Raw genomic sequence first — 20,501 nt, 5'->3', positions numbered from 1 at the left:
AGAAAGCATATGAAAAACCAGGCAAGACAACATTCCTGGGATTTTGTGAGAAGTAACCAGCCATTTAAAATGCCATTAATAGAACTTTTTTAGTTAAGGTTGAACACTCAACAGCCAACAGATACAGAAATAAATTTCTTCAGATAGTTCCCAAATATGATATCCTATATATAAGTAAATTAAAGTCCATGTAAACAACCAAACAAAATCAATCCATGTTTTTGCAGTAATAAAAACTGAATATAATAAAATATCTGATGTGATCAGCTAAACAACACAAATGGGTAGCAAATAATATGGTGGTTGTTAGCTTTTACTTCCCATATTTTTATTAGAAACAGAATTGCATAAGAAGTGTCAGAATATATTAGCACTGTTTATATATTTTCAACACACACGCAGCCAAGAGTGTAACCTTATTTAAACTGCCTCAATGCTATTTCAGCTCGGGGATCTCACAAGCAATCCAAACAGAGTGCAGAGAGGCAGGGATTCTTATTTCCACAAAAACAGACTTGTTTGGGGGAGGCAGAACAGAGAAACGGGAGTAACACTGCAGGTCAGAAAGGAGCTGAGCAGCGTCCCACCAGCAGAACTAGCGCCGGTTCCCCAGGTCCCTGCAGCCGTCGCTGGGATGTCACCTTGCAGGGTCCAGGACTTCTGCACAAATAACCAACCTGCCCTTCTCACCAGAAAATACACCTCTACCATCTAAATACAAGCCTAGATCCCAGGGAGAAGTTTTCTTAGTGCTGGCTCTCAAACAAGACAAACTCCCTGAACTCTTGCTCTGTTTAGCCCTGTACGTATTTTGATATAAGAGCATTTCCATACTTCACTGTTTACTGGACTTTTTTATAGGTGACTGCATCATATAGAAAGGAGAAGACTAAAAGCCTTAGTGGCTTTTTGTTTGGTTTGTTGTTGTTTGGGTTTTTTTTTCCTATCCAGTTCAGTTATTAAAAATGGCTGGGGAACCAAACCAGCAACAGTACAGATCAGAAAACACACCCAGAGATATTAAGGAGGGAACAGACCAGAGAGATCAATATCCTATCTGATGTCTTGCATGATAGAGCATGGCAATTTCTGCACAAAGCTCAGCCTAAGCCGCAACACATTTTTTCTGAACAGCTGCATAGGGGGAGAGACCCATCACATATCCCAGCACTCACCCAAATCCACCTGACCAAAGTGGTCCAAACAGTAACAAATACATTTACGAAAGGAAGAAAATAACTGAAACATAGAATTACAAATATTTCCACTTGCCATCTGTTCTGTTTCACCAACATGCTGCCACTCTGAGCAAAACAGACTGTCCTCACTGCCTATGAGACTTAAAACAAACAAAACCACCTCTGGCTAAGGAAGTTTTCTTCTAAAATCAGCATGATTTTACCTCCATGTAAAGAGGTCGTAAGGAAGCAATGCTCCTGTCGGAGAGTTGCCTGTTCTCCTTACCCTAAGAGCTTCTGAACCTGCCAACAAATTTCAACTCAGACCTTGAGAGATGGTCGAGGTCTCATGGTTATTATGTTCTTGCATGGTGGATGGAAAAATCGGAGGGTGAATGGAAGAGAGATGCAAAGTAACACCCCCAGGGAGGAATAGGCCATGGCTCAGCCGAACACAAAGCAGATATTTCAGAGAAAGTGTGATAACCAACTACCTCTCCCATGTTAATTTCAGTAAGGGAAATCCCACTTCATCCCCCATGTTAATTTCAGTAAGGGAAATCCCACTTCATCCCCCATGTTAATTTCAGTAAGGGAAATCCCACTTCATCCCCCATGTTAATTTCAGTAAGGGAAATCCCACTTCCTCCTATTCCAAAGAGTGAATCCAAACCACCTGTAGGTTTAACAAAACGTTCAGCAAAAACCAAGTACACAGAGGAGGGAAAGGGATTGCTGTAGCTATAAAATGGCTCAAACTCTCACAGTATGTTGCAGGTACAAAGTTGAAGTACATTAGCTGTAGAGCTGTTTTCAGCAATAATGTTTGCATTTTCTGTACTGTTTAATTCTACCAGAGGGGAGCTCAGCAGAGCAGACGTGATCATCATCCTAACACCAAGCTATGGCACCAGAGACTCGCTGCTTTTCTATCCACAACTCTTACATACCTTAATCTTGCATCCTGCACCAGCGCCATGGTACTTAACCAACACTAATAAGAAAGTCTCATTTGGAAACTTAAAAACAATAAGCTTCAAGGACTTGCCTGCACACAATGCGGCCAGGCAGTTAAGCTGTATAAATTAATCCACCACTGTGTATTTTTTTTACATCCCACATAGGAAGTCATTCATCAATTTCCTCTTTCTTTCTTCCTTCACAAGGAGAAATAGTCAAAACCCACTCCAAACAATAGCCAGATGACAACTCTGGACATTTCAACAACCTTAAAAACACCACGAATAAGAATTTCTATTTATGCATTTCTTGGAAATGATATCAAAAGCAAATGGTGCTGAAATTTCTGAAGCGAAACACTTCATCCTGGAAGCGCCTGCCACTTCTCTGATAGCTACTTCTTTATCATTATCAGGTGGGTTGTTTTGACAGCTTCATTTCTAAGCTGACTGTAAATCTGTGAACATTTCACTGATGACTGAACTGGAACAACTACCGACAACATCCATCAGCTCGCAGCACGAAGATTTAGCCAGGCCCCAGTAGCCAATAACATACATGAGTCAAAGTGCTGAAAACCTGTACTTACTTTGTGCTATGTTAATTCATTGGGATTTTATAAAGTAATTGTTAACTATCTGATTAAATTAACAACGTGCTTCATGAGTTCAACCCTTCAAGGGCCAGCTGCATTTAAATAATAACAAACCAGCTCCAATTTAGGAAAGAACAAGAGCTTTCTGAAAATTAAACTGGAAACAACAGCAAGAAGTCTTACAGGGCTGCAGAATTCCTCCGTCTCTGTGAGGTGCTGCCTCTTTACACCACATCGTTAGCTTCAGTTCACATTACCATTTAGTCCCTATCATGGAAAGAATGTCATGCTCCTTTCTCACTACAGCCAATGTCCAAGAAACAGCTGCTCCGATACATCCTGCACTTTTAGGCTATGAGAGTCAGGAGATGACTGACACCTGCCAATCAAGGAGAAGGGGGTGCCCCAAGACAGCCCTTTGCAGCATCTCACCTCATATCCCCCGAAGGATGCCCCCCACTTCAACAACCTGGCCCTACGCACTTGGCATCCTAATCACAGCGGCTTCCTAAATACAAAATAGAATGAACACTCTGCATCTTAATCATTCCCAGTGTTTTATTTTCAACTGCTGGGTGTTCAGGCATAGACAGCAAAGAGCACCTCATCCCAGAATATAACAGCTGTCAGTATTCACTGCTCAACAACAAATCAGGGAGCCTGCCCAAAGATTTTATTTTTTTGTTTTAATTGCTTTGGAAAAGCGGGAAAGGTTGGAGGCAGGAAACAGGTTCTTATATTTCAGAGCACTTACAGCTAATTTGATTATAAGTCTCTTCTTCACCCTGTAATTGAGCATCTCTGTCTCTGATCCTGAGACAACTGCTGCAGGCATGGAAGTACAATTACTTCTTTATCCAGACTGAAAAAGAACACAGTTTAAGTGATTTGCTGAAAGTAATACACAAAGCATATGGTGGAGCAAAGAACAAAACCTGTGTATCAAAGTACCATCTCTGCATCACGTATGAAAGAGCACCATGAGCTTTCCTGTTCTAGGACTCAGCAGAAAAAAAACCTTACTAAGATAAACAGTAAACTATCCACCTACAACTTTTTAATTTTAAATCTGTAATGTCTAAATCTTACTTTTTTCATAACTGCATGTTTTTCATTGATTTAATTAATTTTTGAACAAAAGGCCTTGTTTTTTTGAGGGTGCCGCCCCATCTGCTACATGTATTTTGGGGGCATAGCAGATCAGGTGTCAGAATGAAGAACCAGAGTGAAACCAAGACCTGATCTCAGACCCTACAGGTGTCCATCGCAGTCCAGACAAGAGTCCAGCTAGCTCAATATCCCCCCGCAACTGTGGGTGGGCACATCCCTTAGGGGTGCCCCTGGGGGAATGAGAACAAGAATGCTTCCATTCCCTTCCACAGAACATGTCTTCTCTTTGAAAGAGCAAAATACAACTGCATTCAATGTAGGTTTCACAAAGTACAACAGCTTGATGTCCTTGTCACACCATGATGCTGCTTTGTCTCACAACTACCACTGCAAAGATCACATGTACACTCAGCAACTTGGTTTTAGGAGATCCTATTTCATAGCCTTCAGCTATTTTGCTAAACACAGAAAATAGCTGCAACAAGGCAAAGCAACAGTGTGGCACACAGCAGATGAACAACAGCCAGCCCTACTTTAGACTCTGCCCTGTTTAGGGCAGACTTGTGTGATGCTTCAGGGACCATAAGTAGCAGAAAATGTGACTGGAACATTCTCAAAGGGAAATCCCAAGTAAAAGCAGCAAAGATCTAAGAACAAGTCCCAGGCAAAGTAGGAGAGGTTGTTACCACTGCTTTGCTCATGGGAGCACAAGTTATGAATCAGAAAACTTGGGAGTCAGAACCCTCTTGAATTAAGTGATGAATTAGTGAATTCACATGTTAGACTAGTCTGTACAAAGGGGACTGAGCTCTTGTCATGTTCATTTGTTTTCTCTCCTAAAGAGCTCATTAAATAAAGTTCAATTTACAGGGTACTTTGTCCTGTAAATTTAAGAACCAAAAGGACTGTATCACTCTCCTCCCCTCAACCTGGTTTTCAAGGATGAGAAGAGAGTGAGGAGTTTGTCAGGTTTCTAAATCCACATTTGTCTGTAGGACCCAAGACAGCATGGCAGGGTTTTTCTTACTACGTATTTATTAGATCTCTGTCTAGCGTAGCTCTGTGAACACCAAGTAATGAACTCCTGTCCCCTCCCAAAGCAGAGCATTTAATAGCTCAGATCATTTCACTCTCAGGAAGTCACAGGTAGGATACTCAAAGCTTCCAGTTCAGCCTTATCCCCAACTACACACATAGTTATTTTCTCTGTGCTTGCACCTCTCATGCGTGTCAGATTTATGAATCCTTTTAGTCACTGCTTCAGCAAGTTATACATATTTAATTTTTAATTTTTTTCCTCATAAATGAATCTCTACAGCTTCTACCCATTTACACTACTTTTGAGTTCCCTTCAGCGATCAATATCTTTATGGTAATAGGGACACTGAAGCCTAATATAATATTTCAGGTACTGTCATACCAGGGCTCTCATTTCTCTTGTCCCCTCAAATGATTCCTTCCACACATGCACCACAAAATTACACTGGTCTTTCCTACTATCCTAGCATATTCACATGGTCTCCTCATCATTAAAACCTTTTTTCAGGAGTGCCAAAATTCAGTGGGTTTCCTCCCAGGGAGATGGGGAGGAGCACAACAAAGGTATTACACGTTTGCTTATTTTCGTTTGTCTAGCACTGAGATGGTGCCTAGTAAAACAGAATATCAAGTGACTGCAAATTTACATTTCTACAATGGTAATAATAATCAGCAGCAGCTGCAGGGTGATGTTAGCAGCTGTGTTAGGACACTGCAGGCCTTGCCATACCGCTGCTGCTCTTCCCCTTCCATGTAACACGGATTCTGGACCTTTGCAGGAGCATTAAGGATTTCAGTCCAGAGGGAGAAACCAGGGTGAGCATGAAGTGGGCTGTGAAGAAGGACAACACCAAATCAAGCCAGCAAACTCATGACCATGCCTGCAAAAGTGATTTATTATAAGGAAAGGTGTGAGACCTTGCATAATTGCTGCACTGATTGACAGAATGCTAACATACATTGCGACTGGGACCGCAGGCTTGAAGTCTCCTTCCTTTACAAACAGCAGGTTAAAGAGAGATAAGATTGGCTACTGAACTTGCAGTTGATAAACAGCAAAATCTGACCCCATCAAACCACTAAATTCCTGTTCACTTTAACAGCCACCCCCATCCTGATACTCGCAGAAATGAACTGAGAGGCAGAATATTCCCTGACGCTGTGCTACACCAACTCTACAGCTCAAGCAGAAACTTGTTTTCCAGTCACTCTCAACAAATACTCAATATATTCTAGTTTATTTTTTTTAAGGAACCAGACATGTCCTTGCTCAATAGCCAGGACCCTTTACAGCTGTTTCCCCAGAGCACTATGACCTCTGCATGGTTTATTACCTTATAATACACCGATAGTTAAAGAAAAACAAGACTCTACGAGCAGTCTGCTTCTGGTAAATATTCAACTAGAATCATGACAACATACTCCTCAGCTTGATTCTCCTTAACCCTGCTTCAGCACCATGCTTTCATCTTCCCCCAGGGCCTGAAGCTGATAGCGTATCATATTTAGCAATATGAGCGTACTCCTCCTCCAGGATGTGAATGGATCCTACTAATAAATTACGACAGCATTTAATCTGAGATGAACTTCAGTCACTCCTCTTACCTGTTCAGATAAGGAAACATCTGAATGTTTGCTCTACACTTGTTGCTTTCTGAGCTTCAGCTTCACAAATTAGAAAAACTTGCTCTTTTCTCAACTATTAGCAGGGGGAGAGAACAATTCTTAGTCTCTAAAATTCTTTGGAGGAGACAGGGGGGTGGCATTTCACAGCTACAGACCAACTGTTCTCCAGATGGGTACAGACCTAGCCAGGGAAGGGATGGGATGGAAAAAGTCCTCGGCCAATTCCAGGCCCCAGCGCCTACAGGGAAAGGTCAGCAGCAAGCACAGGGCAGCTCCAATCATTGCACCCTTCTGAGGATGCAGGATGAGTCCTGGTCCGTTGCAGATACACAGTGAGTGTCCACAGCTCCCCATGGCAAGGAGTAGAGCACCTCAGCACCTCCTGCCCTGGGCAGTTTGAGGGAGGGAGCGGCTGGAGTTACACAACCACCACTTCTCCCTCTGCTTTTCCTCTTTCCTTATATCTTGAGCCTGTTGAAATTATACTTACGGTATCTCGCACGTTCAGATCTCCCTAGGAAAAAGAGTCACCTGAATCCTCTAAAGCTCTGCTCCTCCTGTCAGCATTCAAAACCGAAAGGGGGTCACCAGAGCAGCTCACGGCAAAGAACAGGCACTACCTAAAGATCCCAAGACCTGCAGTTACAGGGTCCCAACCTGTACACCTATTTGCTAAGAAAATGAAGTACGTTCATATTGATTAAAATGCTACAGAGACATCAGACCCAAAGGACCAATCTGAAGTGCAGCTCTGGACACATCTGTGGGTCCAAGCAACACTGCAATTTATTTTTATGTCTTTTAGATGCCACTGCAAAGATAGGACAAAACAGCTTCCATTCATTTCTCTGACTTGCAGCAAAACCCCCCAGTTAGACTGTTTTCAGCAGAACTTTTTTTTTTTAATGAGAATTTAGAACATCATTTATTTCTGTAACTCAGTCTCAGCTGTCACCGGCACCTTTAGAAGAGTAATGCCAGGACTGCACTCCCAAATATACCTTTGGATCCAAAGCAAGCAGCTGATCTCAATATTACACCAGCTATTTCACTTCCGTGTTCCACTAAGAATGCAGGACTCACTCTGCAGGCATTTTATTAGCATGAATTAAATTTACTTCAACATCGGTAGCAAAACCCCAGACTATTATGTTGCGTTTGGCAGTGGCCGAGAAAAAGCAGCTTCCAGGTTGGCCTCTGTCCTTGCTGCAAAGGAGAGCTCAGCATCCCACGGTGCTGGTGTGAAATGACGCGCTGTGGCTAATGCTGCAGCCGACGCTGGCACAGCACCAGTGTCCCCATGTGCTGAGCCATCAGCTCCCAGCTCCTGACTCCCGCAGAGCTCTACGCTGAACAGAAACAGGGTCACTGCCTCACTTGGAGGCAAGATATCCCCAATTAACTGGCTGGCAGCATCTCGCTTCCTTGAGAGACAGCACCTCTGGCTTCCACTGAGTACCCATCAGCTTGCTTAACCTCTGCTTTAGCAAAGAAAAAGACAGTTTGACGTGTTTTTCTTGACAAGCTGCTCACCTCGACTCACAGCATCACCAGATAGATGTGATTAGTGTCCGGCTGGCTCAACACTGGATTTAGCTCTTGCCTCACTATAATTAAGATCTTAAAGATGGAGTTATATATTTTTTAAATGTTTTCACATTAGCTCTGCTAAGGCACTGTCAACATTAAAAAGAGCTTATTGATTTAGCTATCCTCAGGAAACATCAATTAAAAAAAAAATCCATTCAACATTTCTTCCCCATTAATTACCAAAGCTATGAGCTGCAATACAGAAAATGATCAAGCAACAGCAAAATCTAATGGCAATTACACAGCTAGATATTGAGACTTCTCTGTATGTTTATCAGAGCAACACTCCTCATATCATTTACTATTCTTTTAAATACCCTACCCTAAACTATATGCAAAAGCATATGAATATTATGACAGCATGTTATTCTAAGTATTCTAAGCTTGGAACTTTCAAACAGAAAACAGATGACTAGTAAGTGCTGTAAATTAAATGCAAAAACTGTGGTTATAAAGACTATGTCTCCTGTTTACCAAAGTGTCCACAAAAAAACCCATATATTTGTAGTATATTTATACTAACAAAGCCTCCCAGTATAGAAACATCTCATATATGCAAAACAGGCAAATAAGTGCACTCATTCTTTTTCCTTCAAAGATCTTAAACTAGGATTAACACCAGTTCCTCGGCTTTCACCAACTCTAGGACTTTGGAAATATCACCGTACGTTACATGTTTCCAAAGGCAGAATTCCTACTGCAGATAGAGCTTTACCGGCACAAGTAGTGCCCTGACTAGTACATCTTTAATTCAAGCTGAGTTTGTAAATTCTACTAACAAAACAATGTCTGCTCAAGCTACTTTGTGTTAAATCATGCTAGTACAGATTAACTGACATTATACAGGAGAGGCCGAACAATAAAGTTGAAAGTATTTTTAGTTTTTGAATGAGACCGAAAACTACTCTGCCAGAAAATACTTGAAACATTACCAAGGAAGTGATCAGACTTCCTTTGTTTGGGAAATCAATTTGATGCTGAAACCCCTTCCCTTCTGAAACAACACCCTTCACATTCAGTTGAGTCAATCTTTAACTTAGGTCAATACTGCTGACCAAGTTTAAAAAAAAGTCCAATCCCAGACAGCAAAACATATTCATCAGCTACTCACATCCATGCACATGCTCCCAATCCTTGTGCTATTCTTTTTCAGATAATTGATTGTCTATAGGATAAGAATCTCAGGTTTTTTAAATATAATGTATTATCCCTTGACTATGAAAGAGCTTGGAAAAAAAACCACTATTCAAATACGTCTCAAAGGCTCAAATCTCAGTGGAAGGCAAGAACATGGAACCACAATATTTTGTTTAGAAAACAAGTGCCTAACGTTTGCAAGAAGTTAGACATTAAAAACAATGCACACACAAAATATTCAAGGACTGCAGGCTGTCAAATGACTGAAGTGGACACCGAGGACATTCATTTATAGAAATATAGAGGGAAAAAGTCTTCTGTACCCTATAACTTACTTTGGTCAAGGATTTTTTTTGGTTTTGACACTCGGACACAAAGCTACATCCTGAAGCAAGAACCCAAAACAAGCATCACCGCTCTCTCCCCGACCCGGTGCCAAGGTGCACACCAGATACACACCACACAATAGCGAAGGGCTTTCTGGTTCAGGTGCACCAACACACTGAGCAGCTACATGCTGCTTCCAGGCTCCCAGCGACTCTCTCCATATGGACAGTGTTTTCTGGATGGAGCAGCCCACTCAGAACGAGCCACAGTGAAAAGCATAATGATGCCCACAGAGCCCAATCTGCATCCAAGACCATCTGCAATATGCAATGCAGATACCCAGGACTAGCAACTCACCACCCTCCTTACCGAAATGGAGAAAATGGGATCAGCCATGCACTCAGACTGTCTGTTGCTTCGTTATGAGGAAGAAATACAGTCGGATTTGAGCTGAGTTCCCCACAAATACACAGACCTAAACATGAACTATCGTTTCATACTCTACAGCATGTCAAACTTCATGACTTCAGATAAATAATGTTATTCAAAATTACTACAATAAATACTCGAGAATGCTTTCACAACCAACAGATTAAAATGGGATGAGCTCCAGCTCTGCAAAAAATAAGTGTTACCTGACTTGCAAGAAACTCCTTTTGACTGAAAGTCATTGCAGCTTGCTGAGAAACTGTACCAGTCAGAACTGACTGCAACATAAAAGATGCTGCTGTGGTGCCAATGCCTGGGAATAAATTCTGGGAGGAATCATGTCTCAAGATCATTAGATTTTTCATGGTTTAAATGAGTTGAAGCTCATTCTGCAGCAAGTCATCTCCCAAGTCAACTGAGGGCAAAACCCCCAGGATCCTCCCCATTCTGAACCTTGATGGTCTCTTCGTGTTGCAGCATTAGCAAGGATTACGCTTTGGGATATTACAGGGAACAAATTATAGCTTCATAATTTTTTCCAAAGCCACAAGCAAACTGCCAAAACGTGCCAGAAACACAAGTAACATGATGCCTGAATAGTTCAGGATTCATTTAAAAGCAGCCTTTGGGAAGGCGCCTCTAGGAATCCAGGATATCACCAGTAAGATTAAAACAGACCGTCTACGCTACAAGCAAAGTCCCATCTAACACACGCACAGCATAGGGTTGAATCGTGCCAGCTGGTTACCAAGCACAAAAGTTCCTCTCAAAAGAGCTCCAAGGACTTGATTAAGTTTTGCTGTTCAGACATAATTCAGGGCCATCCAGTAGTCAAATTAAAGCAGAGGAAGGCAGAGGAGACACTCACTCTCTTGCCTCTGGCAGCAGCAGAAGAAAACATTGCTCAAGATCACCAATTACTGTGTCTCCACTCACTCCTTCCCCAAATTTAAGAGACTTCCTGCCTTTGGTTAAAAATATTACCATGAGCAGTGCTCTGAAAAAAACAGTATTATTTATAGAGCTGGGAATTCATCTCCCTTACTTCTGTCAATTCACAAGCTCAGTGTAAACTTTAAAAAACTGTTGTTGTCTTTTAAGAAGCTCGTGAGTTGTCAACAACTTCTTGGTAGTTTTAGCTAGAATTTTAAAATTCTTAAAAGCTTGGGGCAGGGGTGGGGAAGGGCGGGTAAACTGAAGCTGGTCCACTGAGAAGCTAAGATAAACTTCCAGCCTTGTCATTTACTTAAAACATGTAAGATACACAAATCAGATACACAGCTTTTATGATTAAATAGTTGAAACTTAATGGCAGTCATCTTTCACAACTGTATTTATGTTAACAGCATCAAGTATTTAACTGAGCCATTGATCAAGATCCTGGAGTTCCAACACTCAGTTGATTCAGAATTGCTAGCTCAGGATACAGCATTCAGGACAGCAAGACCATTAACTTCAACTTCTCACATAGTATTTATTTTATTACAGATGTGTTTCTTCCACTGGGCTTATATTTTTGTCATTGTTTTCATTTTGCTGTTTGCAAACACTTCTTTCAGCTTTTTCCTTTGTTTAGGGTATGGCAGACATACAGTATCTGCAGAAAAGGAAGCTGAACTACTTTACGGTTATGCGGTGGGTTTGCCATCTTCTCAAACGCTTTTAGATACTTTAATCCATCTTAATTCATTGCAATTAACTTAAAACTTGATTATTTGCTAAGGCATTCAACCACACACCTCAGGCTAGCCAAAATCTGTCCCGTTCCCAGCTGAACCATCACCTGAGCACCCAGCCTGTCTCTCTCAGCCTGGCCATGGGCCCATCACTGCACCAGCCCTCCCTCTGTCCCCATCACTGCAGCTCTCAGAGGTGCCCCAACTGCAGCCCCACACTGGTGTTAAGTTGGCTCCTTGGGTCAGGAACCCTGTTGTGACCACGTATCACAAGAGACTCCAGCCTAGAGGGGCCAAACAAGGAGCAGCCAGGGCCACAGAGGTCCCTGGGAGCGAAGATGCTGCTACATCTCAGGGGCCTGGTACCTTCATATTTCTATTTAAAACTAAAGGTGAGGGATATGTTTTATTTTAAAAGTCAGTCTTCCACAGACAGCACCATGAATATGTTCACAGCAGTGCTGTCACAGGCAGAGGCTGGTTCAAAAAGCAACTACAGAATATCAAAAGATGAATAGTTTGCATAAGAAGGTACAGAGGTCAGGTCAGGCCCTAGAAAAAAGAAAGCTCAAACAAAACCATAGGAACATTGTTCTGTGAACAGTACAGCATAAGCGCTTCAAGTAAAAGAGACGACAGCACTGTACTTGGAGAGCACTCATCTCTTCCCTACCGTGGCACTCTGACCAAAGCAATCTCCTCATGATGTATTAAGTTTGATTTGCCAGAAAGAAGAGCAATGTAATTTCTCCTCCACTCTGGCAAACATACAAGACATTTAAAGATGCTTTTGTGATGTCTAAATCAACTTTGGAGTCTCTCACTATACTGTCAAGTACCAATGGGGAGATACTGGAAAGATGAAATTGCTGCCTACTTTGCAGATAAAATGTTTCTTAAAAGAAGACAATTTATTTCTCTCCATCTAGGCTAGAATGTGAAGACTGAAGTACTTTTGATCTAAAATGACCAGATGGTAAATGTGAAGATAACTGCTTCAAAATTGTTTATCTGAAATTTAAAAAAAAAAGTAATGATATCTTGCCTGTGTATAATGTACACAATTTTTCTGTCCTTTTGAAGATGCACTGCCTGTGCTCATCATGATAAATGCAGCTTTTAAAAGGTATATATTTCCCACTTTTACAGTAAACACCTTTCTAGCATTTCAGTTTGAGGGAACACTGACTGTTTCCTCACCAGGAAGGGGAGGTTGTGCTCAGCAGTCACCATCACACAAGCACAAAGCTATTTGTTGATCCACGCACTGACTGCTGACACTTTGGTACATAGTGTTAGGCCACTTAGCCCTGCCAGCCCCTCTTGCATGAAGAAGAACTGGCTTAGGGGCTACAGAAGTTACAACTTTAGCAGCAGGCATCCGACCAATGCTCCTTGTGAATTTCTCTTCCCTTCTTCAGCTGTTGTGTTACAGCAGGAGAGTGATTCTCACACGGGGGATTCATTTTACTACTGATGGACGTGACCTCCAGAATCTAGATCTGCACTTTACCAGCACTTGAGAATCACAACTTTGGGTCAAGCATTCCCCAAAAGCCATCGATCCTCACCAGGATCCTACCACAGGTTCCTCACATGCTGTATCAGTTACAAATGGGTGTACAGCAGTACTGTTACAGACTGAGCCATTATCTACATATCACAGGAACTAAAGAACAGCCCACCTGGCAAACACAAAGTATATTGGGGACAGCATGTAAAATACCCGCACTGGATGCAATTTCAAGATGAACCAGGACTCATGGGTCAGTTGAGGATGGAAAAAGCACAGCAAGTAATTTGCACGTCTGAAAACTGTCCTCCTAGCCTCCCTATGAAAGTTCACAGAACAAATAGCTTAATTTAATTGTTCGTCAGACTCCTCAGGTTAGCTTGGGATACCAGAAACGACACAGTGAGAGTCATAAGAGTGGCAGCGCTGACCTTATAAAAAGCCGCCTCTTCCCCATGCAAACCTAATTACCAAGTTATTACTCAATATCTTGACAGCAAGACGGAGTACAAGGCAGCAACACAGAGAACCTGTCTCTCCCTTTCACCTTTCTGGAAAAGGGAAGGAGAACAGAAAATGAGCAAGAACTGCTGTTACATGCCCTTAACAGGCACTTAATACCATATTATAATGAGGCCCAGAAGTGATTGTGAAACACCTCCAGGCTCAGAAGAGCTTACTGCCCTCTCACTTGGCTGTAGGGACCTCCCTTCCTTGCCAATGAGAAATTCAGCTTTGCTGCTGACTAGCAAGCTGACTAGACAGCATTAAGTGCTCAGCACTTCAGTGATTTGTGGCAAATCTTCAGAGCACCCAAGACATTTGCAAAGCAATTTTCTCAAACATCCTCTAGAGGTTTAGTATTAGTCTCTTCACAGGCACCCAAAAACTGAAAGTAAGGGTGCCCAGAGTGCTAGAAGGAACAGTGCCAGGCTGAGATGTTCCTCATCCCATGAGCAACAAAAAAATTGCCCACGCTTAGAGCACTGTTGGTGTGACCACAGCATCCACTACAAATGAATTCACAACATCATTTTCTGTCATCTACTTTATTAACTACAGAGCACCCCACACAAAAGGGGTGTCCAACTCATTTTCACCGGGGGCCACATCGGCCTTCCGGTTGCCTTCAAAGGGCTGAATGTCATTTTAGGACTGTATAAATGTAGGAGGAGTTACATGTGTCCCCCGGTGAAAATTAGTTTGACACCCCTGCCATACAGTTATCACTTCACGGTATCAGTATTCCTATCCTCATTCTAAATTTTAAAAATATATAAAATAAATAATGTTGCTACAGTTAGTGACAGGCAGTTACATACATTTTTATTTTCCTCTGTGATAAGCCTGTTACATATATTTGGAGTAACTTTGCAACCTCTGGGAAGCACAGCCTATTACTACCGTATCACAGGAGAAAGCTATGCGGGAAGTTTGCTGAAGTGTTATATGTAGTATAACAGTACATAGATAGCAATTTTAGACAGGATTTCAGTTTTAGGGTTCCTTTACATTTCTACTGAGCACACAAAAGCTCCAGCTTTAAGCCTGTGATCTTGAAGAGCACGACTGTGCTCTTTCCAATCTTGCATTTTCTTTCTTTTCCTTCTTTTTATTTATTTTTCTTTCTTTCTTAGGAATCCTTGTATTCACACAAACACCAGAGACACACATCTACTGACGTTTATTCAGAGCAGGCAAAAAAAGCACCCTAATATTCTATGCAAAGAGAACCAGTTTGATCTAAACATCCCAATTTGTCACGTTTCTGTCATCTGTCCCGTTGGAAAAACATGAACAATTTTGGCAAGTCACACTATTGATCACATTTTCAAACATTGAGTGAAGCTGGTTGTTACAAATCTCCTAAACCTCTAAGGAAATGAGTGTTTTGCACATGATTACACATGAACATACAAGAGTATCTCACAACCCGCTGAGATACTATAGAATTGGCACCGGAGAGAGAAGATGCAGAAGAGCAGAACCTGCGTAGAAGCACAAAGTATGGTGAATTTCTGTGCTATATATCATATCTCTCCCCAAAAGTGTGTTTCTCAGAGAAAACATAGCCATGTCCCAGCTGCAAGAGGAGAAGAGGCAACAGCACAGGGCCAGCAGCCATTCCCAATGCCGTCCTGTTATTTTGGCATAGACACAGTATCAAAATTAAATAAACGAACTTGCTGAGACAGGCGCATTTCCTACAGCCCATGCTGGAGAACTTCTAAATGGGCTTTCTAAGCCATTTATAAATTAGTATTTGTAAAAGTGATCGGTCCTTGCAGAAACAAACAGGTCGTATGTTTTTGTTGACATACACCAGTATAAACACAAGGTTTCCATTTATAAAACAAAACTTGGATCAACAAGCTAACTTTTGTTGTGCAAGGCCTTCAAAGGGAAGCAAAGACAGAGAAATAAACAGGCCCAGTGGCCACAAATTACTCCCAGTTTTTGGCTGTAATTAGATCTTGATTTCCAAAGGATCCAAGTAGGCTGAAGATACAAAGCAGGGACTTAAACCACATTTATGTGAAATATTCAGCCGCACAAGACAGTCAGTGATAATTCACTTTTCTGTAGCTGCCTGGGGTGTCATGGGGTTGGTGCTTTGATAGAGTGTCTGAGAAATCCCAACAGCCAAGTATGAGTGAAAGAAAAAGGTGCAAAATCAAAACATAAATGAAAAAAAACCCACATTTCAAATTACCCTGTAGCTATTTGGGCACATTTAGATCCTCGCTTTTAAGACTGTATAAAAGTGCAGGACAAACTGGATAAGTGTAATGCTCGAGCATTATGGTAATCTGAGAGTAAGAAGAATAACTATAAAAACTAACAGGAAGGACAGGCAGAAAGTTCAAGCCAGTCTGAAGAACTGGGCAGACAACAATTTATCAGCTGAAAACATTAAAAGAAACATTTTTTTACAGATATGGATTACACTGGGAACCGACCAAAAAAAATGAACGAAACTAAAACAAAACACCACGGTTACACCTCTCTGCTTTCTGCAGATAAACAAAACCTATGGCTCTCCTACTGGCTGCAGTTTGCAACTATGAAGAAAATTCCCCTCAACAACAAGTATACGTGATATCCTAATCAAGGAAGAAAACAAATCTGTAATGTTTTTCACAGAAGCCTTTGCTCGGGAGATCAAATTGCAGTTTGATCTTGGCATCTCAGACAGAGTCTTTCCCCTCAACAATATATTCCAGAGGCACAAGGCTGAGAGAACTTCACATAGAAATGAAACACGTTCAGAATTACCAACGTTAAATAAACTCACATTTTTTAAAAAATTAACGTTTTCTCATTTTAGTTCCCTCACTCAGACTTTTTCAAAGCAAGTCTTGACTTTTGCAGGAGACAATGTCGCCACTCCAGCATCTTCATACAGGACAGACGCAGTTTTAGCTCGAACTGGGCTATGGAACTGTAAAGAAACCTGGTTTTAATCTAAGAGAAACTGCGTAACCCAGGCTTCATTTTCCATGGTTGCTGCCCATCCCCAGCCATGTAGGCATGCTGGTACAGGTCTCCATAACAGGGACTAACCTGGGAATCTCACATATATGAATGGCCATAAAAAGCAATGTAATTTTAGATCAGTGTCAGCACTACAGAGAAACTAACTAGGATCATGTAAAAAGAAGGTTTATGAATATACCAAAAAAAGAGGCAACTTTATGCTCTGTGTTAACACATCTGCTCTCCATTGTGATACAATGAGGGGAGCTTCTCCTCCCAAAGAAAAGGGCAATCAGGGCATTTCAGTAAGAGCTGCAGGAGTTAAAATGTGAAGAGGAAGCGAAAGAGCTGCCAGCCCTTTAGGTTTCACCACATGCGGAATAACTGCAGCATTACAAATCCAGACTCTAACAAAACGAACTGCACCCTTTCATGAACAAAATTATGTGTAGTAAGAAAGCCTGTCCAAAGAACACAATATAACATGCTTCGCTTGGTTTGAAAAACTAGGCGTCTGCGTAAGTACCAGCCACGTCTTAAAAAACAAAACAAAAAAACCAACAAGCTCACATAACAGAAACCTCAACTTTACACAATTAAGAGGAATTTGTATAAGCACTGCTCCAAAGGCAAAGCAGCTAATCACAGCAGTCAGAAGAGTTGTGCATCTTCTCTAAATGCGGAGCTGAGAAGCTAACAATTAAGGATAGAGCTCTTCAGGACAGCAATCCCTGCTTTTACAGAGAAATTACAGCTAATTAGCCATTGTAGTCTATTTATTAGTCCAAACCACAGCACACAAATACACCACATACTTACACATCTGCTCAATACCTGCATATCTCACAGTATGTAATGACTAAGGACATGTTCTACAACGCTGTGTGGCCACCAAGTATCACCTCCAGCGTTCCACATGGAACCTACAGTCAGTGCCCCAAAAGGTATTTGGGCAAAAGGATTCCCCACACCAAGCACCGCACAAAACAAGCTGGAGAACTGTCACAAATGAGTGATTTATGGTCCTGCATCCGTCACAAGAACGTGACCCACGATGGCACCAGACAACACCAAGCGCAAAGGCAACAAGCTGCCAAGCCCTGCTGTTCTCGGCCCTGCACAAGCACCCCAACCTTTCCTTCCAGAGCCACACGCAGAGTATTTGTTCACCCAAATGGCAAGTAGCAAGGATAGCAACACACACAATAACAAAATCAACAAAAAGCTAAAACAAAAAATGCTGCTGAAAAAATAAAAATCAAATAATCACAACAGTGTTTGCACTGGACAAGATGTACATCATCTAATGTTCTGCATGACAGCGAAATATGAAAAGCTAAACAACTGCAATAACAACTGGGACATTTTTTTATTTTCACTAGTGAAATTACAGCTCCAGGGCATTCATTTAATGTTTATGAGAACAAATACTTTAACTGCCTGATCTGTTCTGCAGACACATAGTGACAAAATAGAAATGTACCCAAAGATGAAAACGGGAAGGGGGAAACCAGTCAGCATGCTCCATTATCGGTCATATTAGAACTACGGATCACATATTTAAAGAACATTTTATACTAATTCCAAAAAGTTCCACTTAAGAAATAAATAAAATCTTGCATTAAACACTTTTCCCAATTAGAATTTTCCTCAACATTACAACATACCACCCTTTAATCTCTTTGGTGCAAGAATTTAATTCCTGAGTCATGTCACTGTCATGTTTCATCCCACCAAGTAACGGGGCTGATCATTTACCTGCTTTTTCTTCTAATGGCAGCACTGCCAAAGCAAGAGCTTTTCCTCCTCCTCTCCTTTTTGGTGTCTCTTTTTGAAGCTTTATCAGCTTTCAGTCTCATTTTTAGAACCTTAGAAAAGCACGAAGCTTGTCTGCAAAGCAGTACCTTGGAGAAGTTTGAGGTGACAAACCGAATATGTAAAATCAGTGTGTGCTGAATGACAGTGTAAACTCTCTCAGAGAGGTACAAGATGTTTTTAGCACGCCAGGTTTGAACATTAGAAGTTTAAGGAGGGTAAGACAATATTTATGTTGAATGCCTTTCTTAAATGTCCTCAGATACACACATGCCAAAGCAAAGAGCCATTCGCATTAATAGGAGAGGGGCAAATTAATACCATGGGACCTTATAAAAGGGCTTTTGAATAGTTTGTGCAAAAATTCTTAGCAGAAAGCGCAGAGTTCATTCTGCAGAACTCCTCAACTCCAATTGCCACCGCAGGTTCCGAGAGCCCAGCTGCTCCCTAAGGAGCCCCGGAGCGCCCTGTGCCCCGTCTGTGGATGTCACCGCACACCCCAGTGACTTCCTTGCTATGGGTGGGCCCCGGATGCAGGGACAACGTTTTGTTGTGTTCTATCTCAGCAACGTTTGAAAGCACGTATAGCATCTCTATTACTAAAAACAATAATAAAGGAGTAAACTGTCTCCTTTCCCAGCAGCCTCAGAACTCTACAGCTGCATTGTCCTATGTCCCAGCAGCTCTTTATTATTAAAGTAATTTTGTCTTGTTTTCCTTCATCCTTCCTACTTATAGAATAGAATCACAGAATGGTTTGGGTTGTAAAGGACCCTAAAGATCACTTAGTTCCAACCCGCTGCCATGGGCAGGGACACGTTCGCCTAGACCAGGTTTCTCAAAGCCCCGTCCAGCCTGGCCTGGAACATCTCCAGGGATGGGGCATCCACAGCTTCTCTGGGCAACCTGAGATCTCTGAGACTTCTTAAAGCCAAGAGAAGCTCAGAAGCAGGTGGCCTTTATTTTCATACGTACGAGGCAGCTCCCCGACAGCACGCACGGAAAACTTTTGTTTTTCGCTCCCATTTTATTTCTCGCACTTCACAAGCGCAGCCCGTGAGTCACCTATTTACTCTCCAACCAGCTCGGGGGCGGAAAAGCAACACAAACGCCTGCAAGACAACCCACGGAGCTGCGAGAGACCCCCCGGCCCCGCTGGACGTTCCGGCGGCCACACGGTCCCCGCGGCCGCTACTGCGGCTCCGCCCCGGCCAACGGCGAGTGAGTCACCGCGCCGCTCGCCACGCAGCCGCCCCGGGAAGCCCCCCCGGCCGGGGTAACGCCGCGCTGAACTTCCCCCGAGTTTTGTCCCCCCGCGGCTCAGGGCGGCCCCGGGGAGGGCGGGCGCTGCGCCTGCAGCCGCGAGTGGGGGAAGTTCGGCCGCTTCCCGACGCCGTCCCGCAGTGAAACTCGCCCGCTCCCCCGCTTACCTGAGGCGGTGCGGGCGGCGGGCAGCCCTCCCGCCTGCCCAGCAGCACCGGGGGCTGCCGCTTGCCCGGCGGCCAGCCGCTCCGCACCGCCCGCCCCAGCCCCGCCAGCATCGCCCTGCTCCTCCTGCTCCTCCTCCGGCGGGGTCCGGGCCGCCTCCGGGCGCGCTCGTTGCGGGGCGGGCGGCACCGGCTTCCCCGCCGGTCGTGGGCGAGCCCGAGCGGAGGGCGGCTCCTCCGGCGGCCGGGCTGGCTCTGGGTGTTTTTCCTCTCCTCCTTTCCGCCAGAACGCAGAGAAGGGGCTGGGCTGGGCAGCTCCCGCCGGCCCGCTCGGGGGCGGTGGCGGATGCGCGGGTGTCCCGGCGGCCGTCCCCTCGGTGCGGAGCCCGGGATGCAGGTGCTGTCCCCCGTCCTCTGCTTCTTGCAACCGACAGCGGATTTCAGTAACCATGTTTATAAATGAGGTTAAAAGGAATCATAATTACTCTTCTCTTTAGTGGCCAATGACAGAACCCGAGGGAATGGCAGGAAGATGTGCCAGGGGAGGTTTAGGTTGGACATTAGGAAAAGGTTCTTCACCCAGAGGGTGGTGGACACTGGAAC

At 43.1% G+C, this 20,501-nt stretch overlaps 1 protein-coding gene across 1 annotated transcript in view; it reads right to left on the bottom strand.

The window, feature by feature from the left end:
* The window catches only part of MCUB (mitochondrial calcium uniporter dominant negative subunit beta), a 41,982-nt gene extending 21,789 nt beyond the window's left edge, over positions 1-20,193 (bottom strand). The window contains exon 1 of the mRNA XM_082051257.1: positions 19,902-20,193. Within this exon, the coding sequence (XP_081907383.1) occupies positions 19,902-20,012 (111 nt within the window). The 5' untranslated portion in view covers positions 20,013-20,193. The remainder of the gene's footprint in view (positions 1-19,901) is intronic.
* Positions 20,194-20,501: the final 308 nt, after the last annotated feature.

This window comes from Streptopelia decaocto, assembly GCF_964273445.1.
Source record: "Streptopelia decaocto genome assembly, chromosome: 4".
NCBI classification, from domain to species: Eukaryota; Metazoa; Chordata; class Aves; order Columbiformes; family Columbidae; genus Streptopelia; species Streptopelia decaocto.
The sequence above is the reverse complement of the archived record's forward strand: the minus strand, read 5'-3'. Positions and strand labels throughout refer to the sequence as shown.